Raw genomic sequence first — 22,819 nt, 5'->3', positions numbered from 1 at the left:
TCTCGAAATTATCTCGGATCTACAATGGTCGATAGCCCAAATATGGCATTATTACTTAAGGAACATCGTTATATAAAGTTTGCTTTCAGAAGAAGGGCCCGACGATAAATGTTAGTGGTATGGCAAAACATGCTTGCCCACTTTCTGAATCTGAGAAATAATGGTCCCCTTACTCCATGCTTGTCTCCCCCTGGGGATTCCGGGGCAGCGTGGTAACACAGTAACAGTATGGCCTGATCATGAATATGTCCCAGTACCTATGTTAATCTCCCCGGGTGGATTCCGGGGCAGCGTGGTAACACAGTAACGGTATGGCCAGAATATGTCCCAGTACCTATGCTTACCTCTCCGAGTGGATCCCGTGGCAGAATAATTTCCAACACTCTTCTTCTCTCTGTATGGGGATGTCCTGCAGTAGTACTTACAAGCACCTTATTCTTGTAACAAATGGGATAACACTTTCTCAGTAAAGTCTCAGTCTCGTCCTTTAGTAGAATGAGTCCCGTCCGGGATTCGAACCCACAATGCCAGAATGAGGCACCTAAGTGCCAGCACACAAAATCAGTAATGTAACTCACTCAGCCACCAAGGCTTCCAAAGAATGAAAGTCCGACAACTGGTAGTCCAGATCACGTACTTTGTGTCCGGGGCAGAATATTTGTGCACACCTTTGTCTCCCCATAGGGATATCTGGCAGTTGAACTTATAAGCACCTTATTCCTGTCTCCCAATAGGGATCTCTGGTAGCAGAACTTACACGCAACCGAGTCATGTCTCCCTTGTGTCGTGTGGCAGTATAGTCTACAAGCACCCCGTTATTGTCTCACTATGGCAATGTCTGGTAGCAGAACTTACACGCACCCGAGTCATGTCTCCCTTGTGTGGTGTGGCAGTATAGTCTACAAGCACCCCATTATTGTCTCACTATGGCAATGTCTGGTAGCAGAACTTACACGCACCCGAGTCATGTCTCCCTTGTGTCGTGTGGCAGTATAGTCTACAAGCACCCCGTTATTGTCTCACTATGGCAATGTCTGGTAGTAGAACTTACACGCACCCGAGTCTTGTCTCCCTTGTGTCGTGTGGCACTATAGTCTACAAGCACCTCTTTATTGTCGCACTATGGGGATGTCTGGGAACATAGTTTACAAGCACCCCCTTTATGTCTCTTCCACGATCCATGCCCCAGGATTGTCTCCTTCAGGAACATTATTAAGCACAACACTATTGTCCACTTAAAATAGAATCACGAAATATCGCGACTATTAATTAATGAAGATACAAGTAGCTGCCCATGCTTACCCGGATAGTAACAACGTTTTACAAGTTTTGTCATTTTTGTGAGTAAAGTTCTTATCGCCGGAATTTCTTGTTTTCCCTTTAGGAGATGAGCCAACATGCAGCTATCTTCGTTGATTAATAATCGCGATTTTAGCCCAAAGTGGCGAGGACTTTTGATGGTTCACGCGCACATTACCATCTCATCCTACCGGTTTAACCATTATGATGACTTAACTCTATTGTTATGGCAGAGCCGGTTCAATCAAAAGTTGGAATAAACAAAAGCGAACGCGGATGCGTGTAGTGGCGCGGTTGATTCTGAACCAGGAATTCAATGTCCATTCTGAACCTTCATTTCAAACAAGTACAACTGACGCAGCTGGAGGTCATTACGCAATATTATAGATAAATTCTATATCAACGATAAAATGGTTTTAAGTCCGAGAAATCACTCGAATCTGTATATTCCGAAAGTCAGATTATCATGATTCCTCCATTACATGTTCATAACCGTTCACCGCACGGTTCACAGAGGCCTTCTTCAAATAATGTCACATGTCTCAGGAGACACGGCATGGAACAATTATTTTCTTTCTGAGCAGGTCCTGGCAGCTCACACTTCAAAAAGGATGATCTCCGTGTAAATGACAAAACAAAACGGTAGTTCACATCAGAAAATCTCTTTATTTAGAGTGTGTAGGCTCGAAACTTGGTTTTAGCCGATTAACTTATCAACATCTCGATAGAACGTGAGTGAATGCTCCACTCCACTGATAGCATGGATGACGCCATTAGTTGCAAGCCAATCTTTGTTCAAGAAGGTTCCACCATACGGTATCACCCTGAAGTTATGATGACCTGTTAAGAGAGAATGAGCGAGTGTGTGAGTGAGTGGATGGATGGGTTGGCTAATTCAGGGAGGGAAGAGCTTAAAGCCGCTTTGAACAGCTTTTCAGACATATCACGGCGCATGAGTTTGATTTGCAAGGGAATCCCAAAGTGATGCAGGTCTTGGGTTTAACAAACTTCGAAACATAATAGGAATTCGAGCCCAGGATCATAGATTTCTGGCACTCCCAAGTAGGGGCGTGCACATTGGGTTGCGGTGCCGAAGACCAGTTACACCCATGTCCTTTAATTGTTATATCATTATATCATGAACACGTAAAGTCATATCTATGTAATACCACTACAGGTATGTCATCTCACATGAGAGTACGTTACCAATACTACCGCTTCAGAGCACAGGTAACGACTTTGGTTCAATGGGTGTTTGAAATTTGCGTCATGTAAATAGTAGAATTATTTAATGTACCCCAACCAACACCCTCTATACAAATGTACCTCTCGAGGTGCATGTTCATATTGGAGAGTTAGTGAGTGAGTGAGTGAGTTGGGTTTAACGCCACTTTTAACGTTATTCCAGACGTTTACCACTTCGGTGAAACCCACGAGCATGGGTATGGTGTTGACAAACCTAGAAACATAATCGGGGCGTACCGGGATTTGAACCCACAATCATAGGTTTCTGGGGTGCCCAAGGCCTTAGACGACTGGAGAGTTAGAAGACCTTGAGTGGACAGTGAAAAAATGCTGTTAACTCGAACTCTTCAATTATACACAGGAGCTTTTTTTTGTGGGACTCGTTTTTTTGTCTGCATGTGTGATGACTCGAAGAAGGCAAATTGTTCATAATCAGTGTGAAAATTTCAGATAATTTATGACTTACAGAGGTTAACTCTCAGACAACTAGCTTTTGAATGTAACTTTATTGATCATGTGTTCTACCAGTGAAATAAAGAAGTTAACACTTGCCCATTTCGCGGAAAGTGAAGGTAATGTCGTATCTAGAGTTGTCGTCGTGGATTTTTTCATAGTCATACAAACCGCTAGAGTAGTAGACGCCAGGCAGGATGTGAAATTCCACCAATTCTGGGGGTAGATTGTATGGCGATTTACAAGTCGGTGGAGGAGGGGTTGAAAAACCCTTTTTATTTATTCAGGACAAAAATATACTTTTTGAGAAGGTGAAAAACAGAATTCATGGTTCATGTATGATTCTTATAAAGAGTGTAAACATTAATTAGTCAGCAAAGTTGTTGAATTAAGCACCACTCACCTCGTAGCATGGACATGTTGCTGAAGAAAGCATCACTCACCTTGTAGTATGGGCCTCTTGTGGAAAAATGCATCTCTCACATTTTTGTATTAGTATGTTGTTGAAGAAAGCATCACCCAACTTGTAGTGTGGGCATGATGTTGATGAATGCATCACTCACTTACTTACTTACTTACTTTGGAGATTTAACGTGCGCTTTCCGACTGATGCGTATTTCGCACACGGACCCGGCCTGGCCATTTGATGTGTTTCCGAAAGGGGCGAAAGTGGTCTGTGCAACCCAAGAGGGGGGTTTAGGGGTTGCTTATATAGAATTTGGGAATTTTGAGATTTGGAATAGATGCCGATGGGGTTGGGGAGGAGAACTAAGGGAGCTGGGTATGGTGGGTGTTTGTTTGTTTATGTGATTTTGATTTGGTAGGTTATTGTGTTTTTAGATGCGTTTTATTAGTTCCGTTTTTATTAAGAATACGCCTAAGGCCTTGAAGTTTTCTAGTTTATTTTGTGGGTTTAGTATTGCTTCTAGAGTGAGAGCCTTGTTTAGATTGAGGGTGGTTTGTAATGCGGTTCGATGTGTTAGGTAGTGTGTGCAGTGGATGAGTGCGTGTTCTGGGGTTTCTGGTTGTTTGCAGTGTGGGCAGGTACCTGTAGTGTGTTTTTTTATTTTTTTTAGGTGGTTATTTAGGTTGGTGTGTCCTGTTTGGAGTTTAGTGATTACTCTGTCGATTTTTTTGATGGATGGAGAATTTTTGGTTTGGTTAGTGGTTTGCTGAGCACTTTTATGATTTTGCTATTTGAGTTTAGATATAGGTTATGCCATTTTTTGTGATTTTTTGCTTGTTTACACTCTTAATTTCTGATTTTGAGATGGGTAAGTTTAAGCTTATTTCTGGGATTTTGAGGGATAGTTTAGCTGCTTTATCGGCGTTTTCATTACCGTATATTCCTACGTGGGCGGGTATCCACAAGAAGGTTATTTGTTTGCCTGCCTTAGTTAGGTCGTTGGAGCTTTTAAGTATTTGATTTATTAATTTGGGTCGGGTTTTGGTATTTTTGTTTTGGAGGGCTTGCAGTCCACTTAGGGAGTCGGTAAGTATTAGGATTTTCTTTTTGGTTTTTGGATTCTTGATTATGGAGGGCTGAGGCCATGCCCATTAGTTCTGCCGTGAATATTGATTGGTTGTTTGGGAGGATTGTGTGGTTTTAGTTGGTTGTGTGGCATGGACTCCGAAACCTGTGTGTTTGGAGGTCGGATCTGAGGATCCGTTCGTGTAAATGTGACACCAATTTGGCCAATTTTCGTGTATGTATGCTATTGTGGTAGTTTTAGCTATGTTTGGGTCGGTTTGTTTATTTATTTGGCTAGCTAGTGTTGTGTCTATTTTGGGTATTTTAAGTTTAGGGGTGAAGATATTTGATTGTTTGCAGTTTTGTTTAAGATTTTTAATTTGGTGTTCATTTAGGTAGTTTGTTATTCTTTGGGGTATTGGGTAAAGTAAGGGGTGTTTACGAGCTAGAGCTTGGTTTTTGGGGCTGAAGTTTTGGTTTATTAAGTTTTGGATGAGAGGGTTTGATTGGGACGCAGCCCAGAAATTTAAGCTTAGCTGTTCCCTGCGTAGACTTAGTGGCATTTCTCCTGTTAAGGCCTGAAGTGAGGTGTAGGAGGTGCCATGTTGGGTGCGTGTAATTAGTTTGAGAGCCTGATATTGTATTGAGTCAAGTTTTTTAGATAGAGAGTTGTTTAGGGTGTTGTATATGGCGCAGCCGTAGTCTAGTTTTGATCTAATTAGTGATATGTAGAGAGAGAGGAGGGTATCTTTGGAGGCTCCCCAGTTAGAGCCAGTTAGGCATCTTAGGGTGCTTAGGTCTTTACTGCATTTAGTTGTTAGGTTTTGGATGTGAGCATCCCAGGTGAGATGTTCATCGAAAATAAGTCCTAAGAATTTGGTTTGTTTTTGAAATTTGATTGTTTGATTGTTTAGCTGGAGGATTGGGGAGGCGGGTTTCATGTTTTTATGTTTGAATACTATTCCTGTTGTTTTTTCTGAGTTAAGGGGGAACCCCCATTTGTCAGCCCATTGTTGTATTTTATTAAGAGATTTTTGGAGTATATTTTGGACCATTTTCATGCTTTTAGTGCGGATCCAGATGGCTCCATCATCCGCGAATTTTGATGTGTTTACTTTAGGGGATAGGCCCTCGAATAGATCGTTTATCATTATATTGAAGAGGGTGGGGCTGAGGATACTGCCCTGTGGAGTGCCATTTTCTAGGGGACATCATTCACTCCACAGAAGAGGACTTATATTTTAAGAAAGCATCCCTCATTCCGTGCTATGTGACTGTTGATGACGAAAACATCACTCACCTCGTGGCATGGGGATGCTGTTGAAGAAAGCATCGTTCACCTTGTAGTGTGGGAATATTGTTGAATAAAAACATCACTTACCTTGTAGTGTGGGCATGTTGTTTATGAATGCATCACTCACTCCACAGAAGAAGAATTGTATTTTAAGAAAGCATTCCTCATTCCGTGCGATGTGACTGTTGATGACGAAAGCGTCCCTCACCACGTGGCAAAGGCCTGTTGCCGAAGAAAGGATCACTCACCTGGTGGCTTGTGAATTTTGTTGAAGAAAGGATCACTCACCTGGTGGCATGTGAATGTTGTTGAAGAAAGAATCACTCACACGTAGGAATGTGCATGTTGCTGAAGAAAGGATCACTCACCTGGTGGCATGTGAATGTTGCTGAAGAAAGGATTACTCACCTCGTGGCATGTGAATGTTGTTGAAGAAAGGATCACTAACCTCGTAGCATTGGAATTTTGCTGAAGAAAGGATTACTCACCTCGTGGCATGTGAACGTTGTTGAAGAAAGGATCACTCACCTCGTGGCATGTGAATGTTGTTGAAGAAAGGATTACTCACCTCGTGGCATGTGAATGTTGTCGAAGAAAGGGTCACTCACCTTGTAGCAGGCGTATGTTGTTAAACAAAACATCCGTCCTATTTTGACCCACTCTACTAAATGCGAGATCATGTGGAGCAAAGACTGTGATGTTGTCTTCTGTAGACAAAACGTGCGTCAATTATTACATAGCAAACTTGGCATTTAATTTGAATTGACGTGTCGTATATCATAGTCAAATTGAACAAAATAATCCCGACCGTACAACGTAACGTTAACTGAATCTTAATCGTTAACCTGTGTACTTAGAGCAGCGAGTTACATGTATGTCACTGGTAAACAACGCAAACCGTGTACATGTATGTACTTGAACGGAGCGCATTATATCAGCGTTATACCGCGTGACCCTGCGTACTTGAACGGAACGTATTATATCAATGTTAAACAATGTACACCGGTGGACATGAACGGAACATAGTATATCAATGGTTTACAACGTTTACCTGTGTACGTGAATACAGACTATTATTATACATGTATCAAATGTTTACAACGTTAACCCATGTTCTTGAACGCGGCGAACTGTCAATGTTTATACAACGTTTATCCGTGCACTTGCACGCAGTGTATTGTTAATATTTATACAACGTTTATCCGTGCACTTGAACGCAGTGTATTGTTAATATTTATACAACGTTTATCCGTGCACTTGAACGCAGTGTATTGTTAATATTTATACAACGTTTATCCGTGCACTTGAACGCAGTGTATTGTTAATATTTATACAACGTTTATCCGTGCACTTGAACGCAGTGTATTGTTAATATTTATACAACGTTAATCCGTGCACTTGAACGCAGTGTATTGTTAATATTTATACAACGGTTAATTGTGTACTTGAACGCTTTGCATGATGTTAACTTTTTAACACATATCATACATGTACTTCAATACATATTCAGACATATCTACTTCAATATTATTCAACGTTTACCACAATGCTTGAACTACAGAATATACTAGTGTGGGGATTTTCAAACCTTTAAGTTTGCTCGTCATTCCCGACAAGGCGGCAGCAGTCAGAAACGAGGAGTAATTGGGATCCTGGGATAGGCTTTGCACAACATCAACAATCAGAGGAGACAGGGTAGAGCCCAGTAGATAGATGTGGCCATTGGAGACGCTCAGGTTGGATTCAGTGGGGACGACACCGTTGACAACAGTCACCTGCACGTAAGCCAAACAGCAAGAAATTCAACGTTAAACTTTAAAAGAGGCAAAGATGAAGAAAAATAGAAACAGAAACCCAAACCAAGAAACAAATTCAAAAAGGGAAACAAAACCCGTTAAACACTGAGGACGCAATGTTACAGTGACGGACCTGGTTGTGGGGGTAGGTGACCATGCGTACAGGTTTTGACGCCAGGGTGTTGAGTGTCTCCCCTGTCCAGTTGCGGTGTGTGTTCCCAGTGTACGGCACAATGTGATACTTGATCATGGCCGTCATCTGGGGCAGGTTCTCCTTCTGGTATAGCAATGTCATCGTCTGCTTGGGTAGGCTTTGAAACGCCGCGTCTACCGGGGCGAAGACGATGTAGTTTCCTTCAACACAAAAAAAGGTTGTGTAATTTGTAATTTGTTTTTTTGAGCTCTGTGAACCGTATTTAAATTATGTCAGTGCAAACCTCTGGTTTGTTGTTCTTTCTTTGTTGTCTGACGTCGCACTCGACACTTGTACTATTACAGGTATTTGACGGCGGTCTGTAAATAATCGAGTCTGGACTTGACAATCATGTGAGCAACGGTCCACGTCAAGAGCCGAGCCTGACCACCCGATCCATTAAATCGCCTATTATGACAATCGCAGATTGCTTGGGACCTAATGTAACTTAGAATCCTCACGAGTGTCCCACAGACTGTTGATTCGTTTTCAGAGTAGGTCAAGACATTGCAGCTGATTCATTCCCAGTACGTATGAAATTCACATTGTCTCTGTGTATGTAGAGTAATCGTAAATTATCAATTGATATACATAATGATAATTTTAGTTAAGAGTCAATTAATATTATAGCATCACTTCTTCAACCGTATGAGGATATTAATAATTCATAAAAGGTTTGTAGAGTAAGGCTGTTGGTAAATATTACAGATTCAATTAAACAAGTTTAACCTAGACATATACAGAGTGAGTATGATTTTACGCCGCTTTTAGCAATATGCCTCCAATATCATGGGACACCAGTAATGGGCCTCACATATTGTACCATGTAAGGAATCGAACCCTGGCCTTTGGCCTGACGACTTAGCACTATGACCACTAGGTTACCTCACCGCCCCAAAATAGTTTTAGTTCACAGACAAAGCAGCTTGAATCTAATTTAATTTGCCTGAGTCTAGCCACATTTTATTATGAGAGGACAGCAGATCTTAACATTTTGTCAGGCCTAATTACGACGCCTCAAACGACTGCTTCAGTAATCCATGCATATCATTGTTTATCACTACTTTGCCTTTTACGCCCAATGCAAACTGTTTCGTCGGGAAATTGAGATTGATTATTCTCTGGCGTTAACGTTTTCGATTATATTCAGGTAACAAAAACATGTAGATGTACAATAAACCACTAAATTTTAGGACATAGTTTCCATTGAATAACAATAACAAATATCCGGGTAAAACAAACATGGGGACTGTTATTATTTATAACAGTACTAGTTATTTCCGGTAATTACATATACACGTCTTCCAACATTAATCTTCATGAGGCTGTTTTTTTGGACTAAGGGGTTCGGGCGAAAGTGGTTATAACACGCTTGCCCTTTCGCGAACACCTTGTGTCATAACTAATTTTCAGTGATCCATTCATTAAATTATTCACCCCTCTTCAGCCTTTTACGTCCAAATGAATCTGTTTCGGCAGATAATCCAGACTGAAGTGAGGTAGTTGGGGAAAGGGTGTACGGGATGGCTTATAACATTGGGTGGAAGTGAGTTTTTTCGGGAAAGGGTGTACGGAATGGCTTATAACATTGGGTGGAAGTAAGGTAGTTTAGGAAAGGGTGTACGGGATGGCTTATAACATTGGGTGGAAGTGAGGTAGTTTAGGAAAGGGTGTACGGGATGGCTTATAACATTGGGTGGAAGTGAGGTTGTTGGGGAAAGGGTCTACGGGATGGCTTATAACATTTGGTGGAAGTGAGGCAGTTGGGGAAAGGGTGTACGGGATGGCTTACTACATTGGGTGGAAGTGAGGTAGTTGAGGAAAGGTTCTACGGGATGGCTTATTACATAGTGTTTAAGTGAGGCAGTTGGGGAAAGGGTGTACGGGATGGCTTACTACATTGGGTGGAAGTGAGATTGTTGGAGAAAGGGTGTACGGGATGGCTTATAACATTGGGTGGAAGTTAGGTTGTTGGGGAAAGGGTGTACGGAATGGCTTATAACATTGGGTGGAAGTGAGGTTGTTGGGGAAAGGGTGTACGGAATGGCTTATAACATTGGGTGGAAGTGAGGTAGTTTAGGAAAGGGTGTACGCGATGGCTTATAACATTGGGTGGAAGTGAGGTAGTTGGGGAAAGAGTGTATGGGATGGCTTATAACATTGGGTGGAAGTGAGGTAGTTGGGGAAAGGTTCTACGGGATGGCTTATTACATAGTGTTTAAGTGAGGTAGTTGGGGAAAGGGTGTACGGGATGGCATATTACATTGGGTTTAAGTGAGGTAGTTGGGGAAAGGGTGAACGGGATGGCTTATAACATTGGTTGGAAGTGAGGTTGTTGGAGAAAGGGTGTACGGGATGGCTTATAACATAGTGTTTAAGTGAGGTAGTTGGGGAAAGGGTCTACAGGATGGCTTATAACATTGGGTGGAAGTGAGATTGTTGCAGAAAGGGTGTACGGGATGGCTTATAACATTGGGTGGAAGTGAGGTTGTTGGGGAAAGGGTGTACGGGATGGCTTCTAACATTGGGTGGAAGTGAGGTTGTTGGAGAAAGGGTGTACGGGATGGCTTATAACATTGGGTGGAAGTGAGGTTGTTGGGGAAAGGGTGTACGGGATGGCTTATAAGATTGGGTGTAAGTGAGGTAGTTGGGGAAAGGGTGTACGGGATGGCTTCTAACATTGGGTGGAAGTGAGGTAGTTTAGGAAAGGGTGTACGGGATGGCTTATAACATTGGGTAGAAGTGAGGTTGTTGGGGAAAGGGTGTACGGGATGGCTTATAACATTGGTTGGAAGTGAGGTTGTTGGGGAAAGGGTGTACGGGATGGCTTCTAACATTGGGTGGAAGTGAGGTTGTTGGGGAAAGGGTGTACGGGGTGGCTTATAACATTGGGTGGAAGTGAGGTAGTTTAGGAAAGGGTGTACGGGATGGCTTGTAACATTGGGTGGAAGTGAGGCAGTTGGGGAAAGGGTGTACGGGATGGCTTATAACATTGGGTGGAAGTGAGGTAGTTGGGGAAAGGGTGTACGGGATGGCTTATAACATTGGGTGGAAGTGAGGCAGTTGGCGCAAGAAAGCGTTGGTTCCCACCACCTTCATTTTTGTGTTAAGTGTGATATAATTAGCTCATCTTGAAACGTTTTAGTCAAGGCGATATATTTTATACTTAAGCCGCATTTCGGAATAAAGTGGGGATCCTCGCACGGCTGAGGGACATAACTCTGAAATTGGAAATGCAATAATCTAGCACTGCATGCATATTTGGCAAATAGAAAATATAGCATGTTCATGCTTCAATACATTTTGTGTGAACATACCCGTGTTGAGGAGACTCTCCAGTCCGGCTTTTTTAATGAGACTTGTGAAGATCATCGTCTCGAATCTTGTGGCCAGTGTCTCCATGATAGTTTGCGAAGCAACATCACAGACGCTTAGCAGAAGCAGCCCACACACGACATGCACGTTCATTGCTCCACCAAGTAAATTACACTAGAAACATGGAGATTAAGTGTCGTCTATAAATCTGACAGACTTATATGTAGTGAATATAAGTCTGGCCAATACCACGGCAGGTGTACCAGTATTGTTACCATCATTGGTTTTCATCAATTCTGTGCATGTAAGTTGGCTGTTTGTTCCTACTTTTACAATTTCCATAATTACTTTCCTTGAAATACAAACCACATTCAATGAAGCGGCGGTAAACAGATTTGGTGTTCTTGTGCGCCGCAGTCATATCAAGTCGGGGACAGATTTGGTCGGATTGTTGTTTAAAGCCGCACTCAAAAATATTCCGGCGGTTTGTAAATAATCGAATCTAGACCAGACAATCCAGTGATTGGTATAATGAGCTTCGACCTACGTTGTCGTTACACGCCGACACGCCCTCAAAGAAATCACCGTAAAATTGACTAGAACTTTCCCCGCCGAAAAAACTTTTGCAAATCTTTTTTACCGTGGTTTGAAGCACACACTTCACCCCAATCAATACGGCGTCAGAACTCTACCATAAATGATATAAACTTGCGCATGCTCGAAGAAAGTATTGTTTTAAGTGGTAGCGATCTGTGAAATAGCATAATTCTTTTCTGAACATGCAAACGGAATTTCTACTTTTCTTAAGTTTGAATCTGCACGCGTATAGGACGCAGGATTTCGCGTCCGGTAAATCCCTGTGTGATCTAAATGAAATTAATAATGTAAATATCTGAAATATCTGGATACTATCCAAACTAGCATGCCAAATAACGTTCAAGTCACTGTTTAGTTTCTTCCAATGTCAAGTATCACATTCTTAATTGCCTATAATTCAAACCATCACAAGTGAAAGTTGGTCTTTTTGATGCACTGAATAATCAATCTACGGCGTTTTACTTTCAAGAGTAAAATACATACGCAGTCAATTTCAATTGGAATTGATTGTCATCAATACTATCTCTGTAAGTAAACATGTGATTCAATTGTAAAATATGTAGTTTACGTTACTTACCTAAATCCTATGTGGCCTCACCGACACTCTCATGTTATATAAGCAAGTGTTATCATCAGGGACGTTGGGTTATCAAGGGTTGTACTTGGGCGTGGAAACCAAGATTCGCGCTACATGTAATCAGATAAAAGGGATATATATGGTTACAAATCTATATCTCTATATCTTTCTTTTTTCATGCTTGTCCAGAGTTTCTGTGATCAAAATAACAGAATAAAGGAAATCATACATACATGAACATACATACATACATACATACATACATACATACATACATACATACATACATACATACATACATACATACATACATACATACATACATACATACATACATACATACATACATACATACATACATACATACATACATACATACATACATACATACATACATACATACATACATACATACATACATACATACATACATACATACATACATACATACATACATACATACATACATACATACATACATACATACATACATACATACATACATACATACATACATACATACATACATACATACATACATACATACATACATACATACATACATACATACATACATACATACATACATACATACGAACCCGTCTGAGAACTGCTCACCTTCAAGCACGACGGCCATACTGCGGGGCGACTCAATTACACAGACGTCAACGTCAATTGTGGGCACAGCGACACTTACGATGGACTCAGAGGAATTGGAATCAAGTCGTCTTCAGTGATGAATCCCGATTTAATCTTCCATTTGCTGATGGTAGGGCGAGGGTGTGGAGGCGCCGTTATGAACGTTACACCCAGTCTTGTGTACAGGAAGTTGACAGATTTCGAGGCGAAAGTGTCATGGTGTGGTGTGCTATCCGTGGCAATGCACGTTCCAGGCTTCTTGTCATCCGTGGCAACCTCAATGCTACTGCTTACCGCGACCAGGTACTGGCACCAGAACTTCTGCCTTTTATGGCAGCACATGGACCCGGTTTGATCTTCCAACACGACAATGCCAGACCCCACACAGCAATTTTGACAAGGAATTTCTTTCAGAATGCGGGAGTCAACGTCATGGACTGGCCGTCAAGGTCTCCCGACCTCAATCCCATCGAACTCGTCTGGAATGCTCTCGGCAGAAGTCTGCGCACTCTCCAGAACTAACCACAGAATTTGCAAGATCTTGGCACCATTTTGCAGCAACAATGGCGTCGTCTTCCCAATCATGTGTTCACAAGCATCACAATGTCCATGCGGAGGCGTTGTGTGGCAGTTGTCAACGCACATGGTGGCCATACACGCTACTGAACTTGTGTGCCATCAGATTCTCGTGCTTGGGACTTATGATTTAAAGTGTTGATGTAATTACCGAATACCGAAGGTGCTTGGAACAAATTATGGTTACCACCGTTAATTTAAATCCTTCTTTGGACATTAATGATTAAAAATTACCTTCTCTGATACATTTGTCCGTTATATATCATATATTTAAAAATGTGAAGTTTTTAATTTGACTCAGTATATATATATATATATATATATATATATATATATATATATATATATATATATATATATGTATATATATATATATATATATACTCACACGCAAAAGAAACGCAAGTGGTTTTAAGCAAATAGGCAACAAACGCACCATTCCAATGAATATGTGGGTATCATGCACCCATTTCTCGCGAAATCGAAAATGCACGAACTGTCACGAGCTGTAGTTGGTATAAAACTATGGCCGATTCTTGGACCTACCACCACACCTCGAAAAGATCGGCAGATTACCCGTCAACACAAGCGACATCCGTTCCTAACTGCAAGTGAAAGTGCTCGACGGACCATAGGAACACATAATCGACACATTAGCCGGGACACTTTGATTCGACGTCTCCGTTCAAACAACCTCAGATGTCGCCGACCAGCACGTCGTCCTGTTCTCCAACCACGGCATTGACAAGCACGACTTCAGTGGGCACAGGGTCATCACAATTGGCGTCATCGTGAGTGGAGGCGTGTCATCTTCTCTGATGAAAGTCGCTTTTGTGTCTCCCATGCAGACGGAAGAGTTAGAATTTGGCGTCGTCGAGGTGATCCTTTCGCTGACAGAAACGTTGTGGAAAGGGATCCATGGGGTGGAACTAGCGTCATGATATGGGCAGGGATTGGACTTAATGCGACACTTTGACCCATGTGCTTTCTGAATGTCGGTCAAGGTCGGGGACACGGCGTCACTGCTCAGCGGTATATCGACCAAGTGATCAGACCCCACGTTGTTCCAATTTTTGCACAACATCTACAACCAATTTTCCAGCAGGACAACGCTCGTCCCCATGTTGTCAGAGCTACCATGGCCTTTCTGCAACAACACAACATCCGTGTTCTACCGTGGCCAGCCCTCAGCCCCATCGAATACTTGTGGGATGAGGTTCAAAGGCGTCTGCACAATGTGCGCCCAGTCCCTACAACTGCCGATGAACTACGCACAACTGCTCTGGATGTGTGCAGGAGGATCCCTAGGACCTTCACAAATCGTCTGATCCACTCAATGTACAGGAGATGTGTGGCAGTGATCAATGCTAATGGTGGTCACACATTTGAAAAAATCAATTTTTTGTCAATCTTGCTCTATTAGTATTTCTTGTCTTTACTGTTAAAAATAAATAACATGTATACTGCATAGTCGACTTGCGTTTCTTTTGCGTGTGAGTATATATATATATATATATATATGTGTGAGAAATTGGCGCACATTGTAGCTACATTCAAAAGGGGTCCTATTTACAAGCATGAGTGAGAATGTCTTAAGCCACCATTAACAATTTTCAAGCATTGCACATGTAACTGTGGTTGACGCCAGGAATAGGCTTCAACACTCTTATAATTAAAATTTCGCTGTGTTCATTGTAATTCCTGCATTCTGAATGTATTAATCCAAGCCTACCGAAGTGGACTACTTTTATTACTACGGAATGGAGGGGAATCCCAATATTACAGTCGAGGGAATTCCCTTTCTGCTCACGTGTATCGTCATGTACAGGACATTTAACGAAATTCATGCATATTCATTGTCCAAAGTACCCTTTGAGGCCGATAGCCGAGAAAGAATGAAACAGCAAACGTGCAGGCTCGCTCGCTTGGGTTCCACAAATATCATGTCTTCGGGTTTCATTTCTAACCCGCATTTTTCCAACAGTGTCGTCCCTTTATCAGGGAACTAATGTTTGTATCTGGAGGTTACTGACCATGTCATTTGAAACATTCGCCTTCTGATTTGTTTTCCGGTTGGTAACAGTCTGACTGTTGCAGTTCCCGCCTCTTGCCTTGATTGACAGGTCCTATGAAGTTTGTTTTGATCCTACTCACCGTTGATTAGCTACTGACTTTGTGGGCGTGTCAAGTTATGTGCATAAATTAAACAATCACTTGATTCATGTCACGACACAGTATGTATTCCTTCACCTGGAATGTTTATCAATCTCGTAAATTTCGTCTGCTTTGACATATACAACTATTTTTGGTTAAACTATTGTAGATAACACATGATTTCGTGGTGGAATTTAATTCTAAGGATTGACTGTGTATTTTTTCGGTTCTTTGAAGTATGAATCGAAAAACCGATGCGCAAGCTTTTGTTATAATCCTCTACGCGGATTTATACAGTTTCCACATCGGTTTTTCGATTCATACCTCAATGAACCGAAACAAATACACACTCGTCAGTTAATAGTTAAGTAAATTTAGTAACATGACACCTATTATTGTTGACGTACACAACCATTACTGATGACGTTCACACCAATTACTAGTATCGATGACATAACCGATGACGTGTACCTAGGTGTGCAAGATGGTAAATTTGCAGGGAGAAGCATATTATGTTTTTGATTTATGCATGTGATCTATGAGTCGCTCTCTTGTGAACAATTACGTAACCAAAAACGGTAGAATACGAAACAATAACAACAATTCATACAAATATGGAACCCTTTTCGCTGGCGCCACATCTACGGAATTGTACATGAAACTGAAATAGGCCGGAGGTCAAATCTGGTATAAAATCCAGCTAATAATTAAACAGATCCAGAAATTTAAGAGATACTTTCAAACATTTCTCGTAACAATAAATTCACTATGAACGTATTTAAAGCAATATTATGTGTGTAGAACTATCTATAATTCTACAACCTTAACTAGATAATGCTTAAGGATTGGGTATTTAAACAGGGCAGTGTTAACATTATCAGAACGTATACACACATCTGTTGTGAGTAAACACGGAAATCGGGTAGTATCCGTAACTCACAGATCAATTTCTGTTAATAATGCAAATTTCTAAATGCGTCTCTATACCGATAGCGCAGTGAGGGTATACATAAATTATGTTATTTTCTCGTGTTTATTGGAAACCGCTCTGTTTGAATCGCGAACGTCTTCAACACAGTTGAAATAACAGATCAGTTTAGGAGAGACTGTCACAGGTGTCGTAGGTAGGTAACATCACATTGAACGAGCACAGGAAGCTGTAGTAGTTTATTTAGAATGAACTGAACACCATATGGAATGGTATGATATCATACCAGCTATCTTTTCGTAAAGTCACCTAATGTAGGTAAATTATAAATATGGACGGTGTTTACAAAGTGAATCAATCACATTGGAATTAAGCGTGTTCTTGAAAAACGTGTGAAGGTTGTATGTTTTGCAAATACATCATTTATTTTGCAGCAATAGGATGCTCGTACTAGAGGGATGCCTTCTTCTGGGTAAGACATGATGGTTGCTTTAAGTAAAATTAATATGTAATGATGATTGTATTGCTTCTGCCTAGGTGAATAGAGATTCTATTTACGGTTTTGGGTCGGGGTGATCATGCTTGGTGACTTGTTGCGGGTCATCATACCCCGACAACTTGGATTGTTACTGGTAATAGCAATCACTGTTTCGCCGCCGTCATAGAGCTGGAATATATCGGAGTGCGTCGTTAAACAACAAACACAATGAATAAGTGCGTATATTGCAGTCGTGTCCATATATAGTTAATAGGCGTAGCCTTAGTTTGTGTAATCCTGTTATTTTGACATCTTTATTTCCGGTATAGTCATCGGTATAAAACCCCTTATTAATTAAAAGCGACAAAACCCTTTCCATATTTATAAAAAAACTGCTTAATGTAGAGTGGATTGTACGATTCGCGTTAATTTTAAGATTTACAGTATATTAAAAGCATATGTTTATGAATGTGTTGATCAAACAGATAAGTGACATACTTTCCTCTTTCAGTATCCTTAAGTGAAGGAGTTCGCGATAACTGGGGCAAAGAGTTCATCTTGGCATTCACACAGTATGGACCTACCGCCTTGAAGAATACAACACATGCGGAAATAACAGGAGAGCCTAACGTCAAAATAAAACTGATTTTTTCGAATAGCCAGCAGTCAATAAGCATGACAAAGAAAGTCAAAACAGTATATATTCCTTCAAGTTACAGCAAATTCAATGAAATGGAACCAAAAGGAATTTCTATATCATCAACGTCCTCAGTGTCTGTACGTGGCATCAGTAAAAGGCCAGATATATCAGCCGGGTTTATCTGTATTCCAGTAGAAAGGTTGTCTACAAGCTACGTTGTTGTAACCTATCTTCCCGATCCGAGCTGCCAGACATTCTTTTCCATTGTGTCCAAGGACGATAACACCAAAGTTACCATCACATTAAGACTCGCAAAGAAGGACCTTGACTGTCATGGATTTAAGCATGGGTTCAAGAAGACCATCAGTATGAACAAGTTGTCTGTGTATGGCATTAAGTGTTCTTCCGATGTAACCGGAAGTACCATCAGCAGCAATAAGGTAGTCGCCGTGATGGTTGGAAGTACGTGCCAAACAGGGAACTTTGTGAACCTGGTTGAGAAGATGATGTTACCCAAGTCGTTATTTGGGTGGAGTTATGTGCTCCCCGTTTACCCAGTCGTGAAGAGTCTGTATAGAATATATGCCCCTAAGGCCGGGACGAAACTTTCCTCCAGTACAGGCAGGAGATGGGGAAACAGTGTAGATAAGGAGCCCATTGACATCGTCTTGGATGTAGATAAGCCTTTGTGTATTTCCTCAACCAAGCCGATGTATGTCTTGGTTGTATTGAAACCTATCGAAACAAATGGACGTCAGTTACATACAGTACACCAAGTTCCTTCGAGTAGCCAGTATTTACAACAGTATACCGTTAATCTTGCCGGGAAATCGCAGTATTTTCTGACAGTTATTGTACACGAAGATGTCGTAGATCTCCTTTCCCAAGCAGTTGGGGAATTACATGATCCAAAGGTCTTCACACATGACATTGAATCGTGTTCCATGAAAACCTTCACGAAAGTCCATGATGCTTCCGGACTCTTGCACCTAAATTCTACTGTACCATTTGGACTCATAGTGCATTCTATGAAGGATGATGTTGCCTCCGGCCTCGAACCCGGAATGTTGATGGGTAAGCATGTTTATGCCAAATCTGTGTCAGCAGGTTTCCGAGGCGTTACTCCTGCCATCATATTGAAACACAGGTTGCAACTAATTTGGTGTCTCAACAGATTTGTATATCAGAGGAACGGGGGAACAAGTGGTCAGAAACTTAGCTAAGAAAGGATCAGTTGGTCTCAAATTCGAATTCCAGATCATGAGCTAAAGTGCTGTGTTGTATCTGAAATACTATTCAAAACTCACACAAACACATCTATCCCATGAACAAAAAAACGATTTTAAAGATGTCTACTGGTCCAACACAAGCAAATTAATAACTTGACAATTGCATCCTTGATAAATTGACACAAGTACAACCATGTCTTAAATAATGAATACATACTGGTTTGTCTACTATCCTATCCATATATTTAAGACAGCAAAGCATTCCGTTTAGCTTGATTCACGTTTGTTCTCGTGTGTATGGTGCTGTAAACTTTCCAGATCAGACCAACTGCCCGACGGGGGTGGGATTCATGTACTTCCCGGCTGATGACATGTGCGTGAAGTATGAACACAGGGAACTTACCAGGCAGTTTGCAAGCATCCATTGTCATATTCCAGGGGGCTTCCTCTTCGATATAAAGACGGACAAGATGTTCCAGACTATAAAAGGCATTTATGCCAAATTTGGTAGGTAATATGTCAACGCTTTAATATACATCTTCGCAGTAAACATTCCGAATTTAAACATGTTCTAAACTGAGGGGCAAACTATTATACCCCCTCAATGATTTTATCATATATTTTTGGCATAAGTTTGATTTTCAATTGAAAATACGGCGTACTTGTACTCTTGCCGTTGACCTGCTCAGGCAGCACTCAAAGGATACTTCCACGTGATTTTAGCCTTTATAAAATCCTTAAAAAGTAGGCGATACTCGGAAATAACTTAAATTTCCAAAATTGTAACAGTTGCATATTAATAATAATGAACGAATTGGAAACACCTCACAATCGGTAGTGAAGGATGACTGTGGATGTAATGACCGCCAGCGGTCTTGAAGGACGGTAGGGGTAAAATGGAAATGTTCAAAGTTAACGTATTGGGATCAGTAGTGTGTTACAGCCTCACGATTTGTCAAACATTCCTTCACTGCGTGTGAGTCTCCCAATGGCAATTTGAGGGAGTCTGACACACACCTCTTGCAAGGCCTGGGAAAATTCGGCCAACGTGGTCGGCGGCCTATGACGTTGACGCACACGTCTCCCTATCATGTCCCAGACGTGTTCAATGTGGGAAACGTCTGGGCTCATTGCTGGCCATGGCATTCTACGGATTTTGTGCTACTTGAGGTGCGCATTGACAATTCGCGCACGGTGAGCACGGGCGTTTTCATTCTGAAAAAACAACAACACGTCGACCCTTACGCCCTGCAAAAGCGACAACAAAGGGTGTCAGTATGTAATACTGTCCCTTTCTTTCACAATATGGAGTGGGGTTGGCTTAGTTATAGTGATGCCACCCCACATCATAGCTTATCCATTGCCAAATCTGTCAATTTGACATTAACTTTTGGCTTGACGTTCATTGACGCCTGCTGTCAATATGACGATTTGTAAGAGGCGGCACAACGCGTGGCACATTAGAGCCTGGTTTCGGATCAATGGATCTTGTACTCCTGCCGTTGACCTTGGACTCCTTGAACGGCGTCGATCGTCAACATTTTTGGTTTGTTGATACCTGTTTCAAAATTTGCGAATCACAGACTGTGAGGCATTAAACGTATTGGCCGCTGCAAGCTGACATCTGCCAGTTTCCAGCATGCCAATAGCCCGTAGACGTTCCACGCGTGGCAGACCCCGCATCGTTAGTACATACACAAACAGTGAATGAAATCAAGTAAATCACAACTGTATGATAAACACATTCAATAAGATTGACAGAAATAATGGTCGACAGAGAGAGATTAATCGACGTTCCTTGAAAGTGTTGACGTGAGGAAAGACACCCTACGCATGTGTGCAGTGCTACTGCATGAGGCACGTGCAAACTATAGGATGTGTTTGGTGTTAAGTTTTTCAGACATAAACGTTCTTGCACAAGATGTTTGTCGTTAACACATATCTTTCCCGACATTCATTCATACAAGTCCGGAATATATATCCGCAGTTTCGATCAGTTTCACTCGCTACACGTGTTTTGAGTTATAACACACAAAAATGCGATTACCCGCTCCTTGACCAATCTATTCCGGGGTAGAATAGGTCTTCAGCAACCCATACTTGCCGTAAAAGGCGACTATGCTTGTCGTAAAAGGCGACTAACGGGATCGGGTGGTCAGGCTCGCTGACTTGGTTGATACATGTCATCGATCCCGAATGCGTGGATCGATGCTCATGATATTAATCACTGGATTGTCTGGTCCAGACTCGATTATTTACAGACCGCCGTCATAGAGCTGGAATATTGCTGAGTGCGGCGTTAAACAACAAACCAACCAACCAACCAACCATGACCAATCTTTAACTAGTATTTGTATGTAAGATGAGTTAATGCTTCGTGTATATTTTCCAGGAGGTCCAGCGTTTATTGGTGGCTTCAGGTACAGATATTCGGAAACGTTTAGAATCTGGCTCTGGAGTGACTGTGATCCAATCACAGGGTGGTCAGCCAAGAACTCACGGTCATGCTTGGCATTGTATGGGAGTGACATGGAGTGGGACGGGAGGAATTGCAACAGAAATTCCAGTAGCATCTGTGGATTTGACGTACAACATGTCTCTACCTCTGGTACAATAAGAAGAAGTAGGAAGAGGCATGGAACAAGATGTAAACCTCTTCTCCCTGGTATGTACATATCTCACATCACTTTCCTTAAGAAGAACAATTCATACACCAATCATAGACCGGTAAATATTTCAGTCTCAGAAAAAAATAGCCGTCTAAAATATGTTGGGTTTTAATGAAACATGTCTTATCATTTTCATGTCATCAGCTTTTACTAGAGCCATTTAGATAATAAAGTTGCAGGCTATGCGTTTACATCACATAGGATGTGAACATACATGCGATATCATAGATTAGAATGTTTAATGTATTCGATGATTTTTACAGATATCATTGAGAGACTAGGAATGACAACAGGTACCAGTATATTGACCAGTAAAGAAAGCACCCATCATGACACCACGGCAGTTGAAACAGATCATACTGGAATTCCGTCAACGACAGGCATCACACCTGATAGCACTGCCAAAGAGACTGAACCGACATATGATACATCAACGATAAAGGAGGCCACGTCCATTACTCGGTCAGATGCCACCACTGACACCCTCAAGTGGACAACGGAAACACTGACAGAGTCAACTATGACCGTAAAAGTCACAACAGACGCGTCAACCCAACAAAAGACAACAAAGAATGTTCCAAGCACGTCAACCAGCTTGGAAACAATGAAAACCACACAGATCCAATCCGATGAGCCTCCTAAACCAGTGACATTAACAGTCCAGTACGACCGGTTGCATAGAAACACTGGACAACAAAGAACACTGAACATGACAGCACTGATGCAGGAGTTCCTCAAGTCACACAATAATTATCTAACAGTTCTGAAGGAAAGGGAAAATATCCTGAGTATGATCAAGAAGGGGTCATGGAGGTGTAACTGCTTCTGTCGAAGCAACCGCCTTCAGAATATGTCAAAGGAAGCTGTACAGGAACATAGAGAGAGGGTGAAGAAGGAGTTGGGAGTGGATACATCTTCCCTCAGAAAGACAAGGTCAAAGAAAACCTGTGCCACTGATAATCGTCCATCGGCTAATGCTGTCGGCTGTTTTGGGTTCATGTTCCTAATCTTTCCAGTTGCTTTAATCATCCTGTCGGACATCAACACTTTGCTAATCAAACACAACACTAACTCCAGAAAGAAGAAACAGTCGGGTTGTTATATTAACCTGTCCAGAAGTTCAATGTCCAGCAGTAGTTCAGGAAGTTAGAACATTTCCTTTAAAGTATTACACAAGTGGGACAATGGGAAATGGTGGTTGAGGGGTTGGGCTGGGAGGGATGTAACGGGTGGGATCATCAAGATGGGAGGGAAAGGTTGGTACCA

The 22,819-nt window shown here is 41.6% G+C and overlaps 2 protein-coding genes across 2 annotated transcripts; one reads left to right on the top strand and one right to left on the bottom strand.

Moving 5' to 3' along the window:
• Positions 1 to 1,945: 1,945 nt before the first annotated feature.
• LOC124148164 (transforming growth factor-beta-induced protein ig-h3-like) lies at positions 1,946 to 11,240 on the bottom strand. The gene is made up of 6 exons (XM_046519135.2): positions 11,069 to 11,240; positions 7,692 to 7,912; positions 7,351 to 7,537; positions 6,371 to 6,469; positions 3,097 to 3,213; positions 1,946 to 2,139 (listed from the first exon to the last, which is right to left on the bottom strand). Exons 1-6 carry the CDS (start codon positions 11,217 to 11,219, stop codon positions 1,997 to 1,999), a joined length of 918 nt encoding a protein of 305 aa, XP_046375091.2. The 5' UTR covers positions 11,220 to 11,240; the 3' UTR covers positions 1,946 to 1,996.
• A 7,112-nt stretch (positions 11,241 to 18,352) lies between these two features.
• On the top strand, positions 18,353 to 22,766 carry LOC124148110. The gene is made up of 4 exons (XM_046519050.2): positions 18,353 to 18,729; positions 19,203 to 19,391; positions 21,277 to 21,549; positions 21,817 to 22,766. The coding sequence occupies exons 1-4, from the start codon at positions 18,366 to 18,368 to the stop codon at positions 22,701 to 22,703; spliced, it is 1,713 nt and encodes a 570-aa protein (XP_046375006.2). The 5' UTR covers positions 18,353 to 18,365; the 3' UTR covers positions 22,704 to 22,766.
• Positions 22,767 to 22,819: the final 53 nt, after the last annotated feature.

This window comes from Haliotis rufescens, unplaced genomic scaffold, assembly GCF_023055435.1.
Source record: "Haliotis rufescens isolate VD_foot unplaced genomic scaffold, xgHalRufe1.0.p SCAF_7, whole genome shotgun sequence".
In the NCBI taxonomy this organism is placed as follows: domain Eukaryota; kingdom Metazoa; phylum Mollusca; class Gastropoda; order Lepetellida; family Haliotidae; genus Haliotis; species Haliotis rufescens.
Note: the sequence above shows the minus strand (reverse complement) of the source record. Positions and strands in the feature narration are given on the sequence as shown.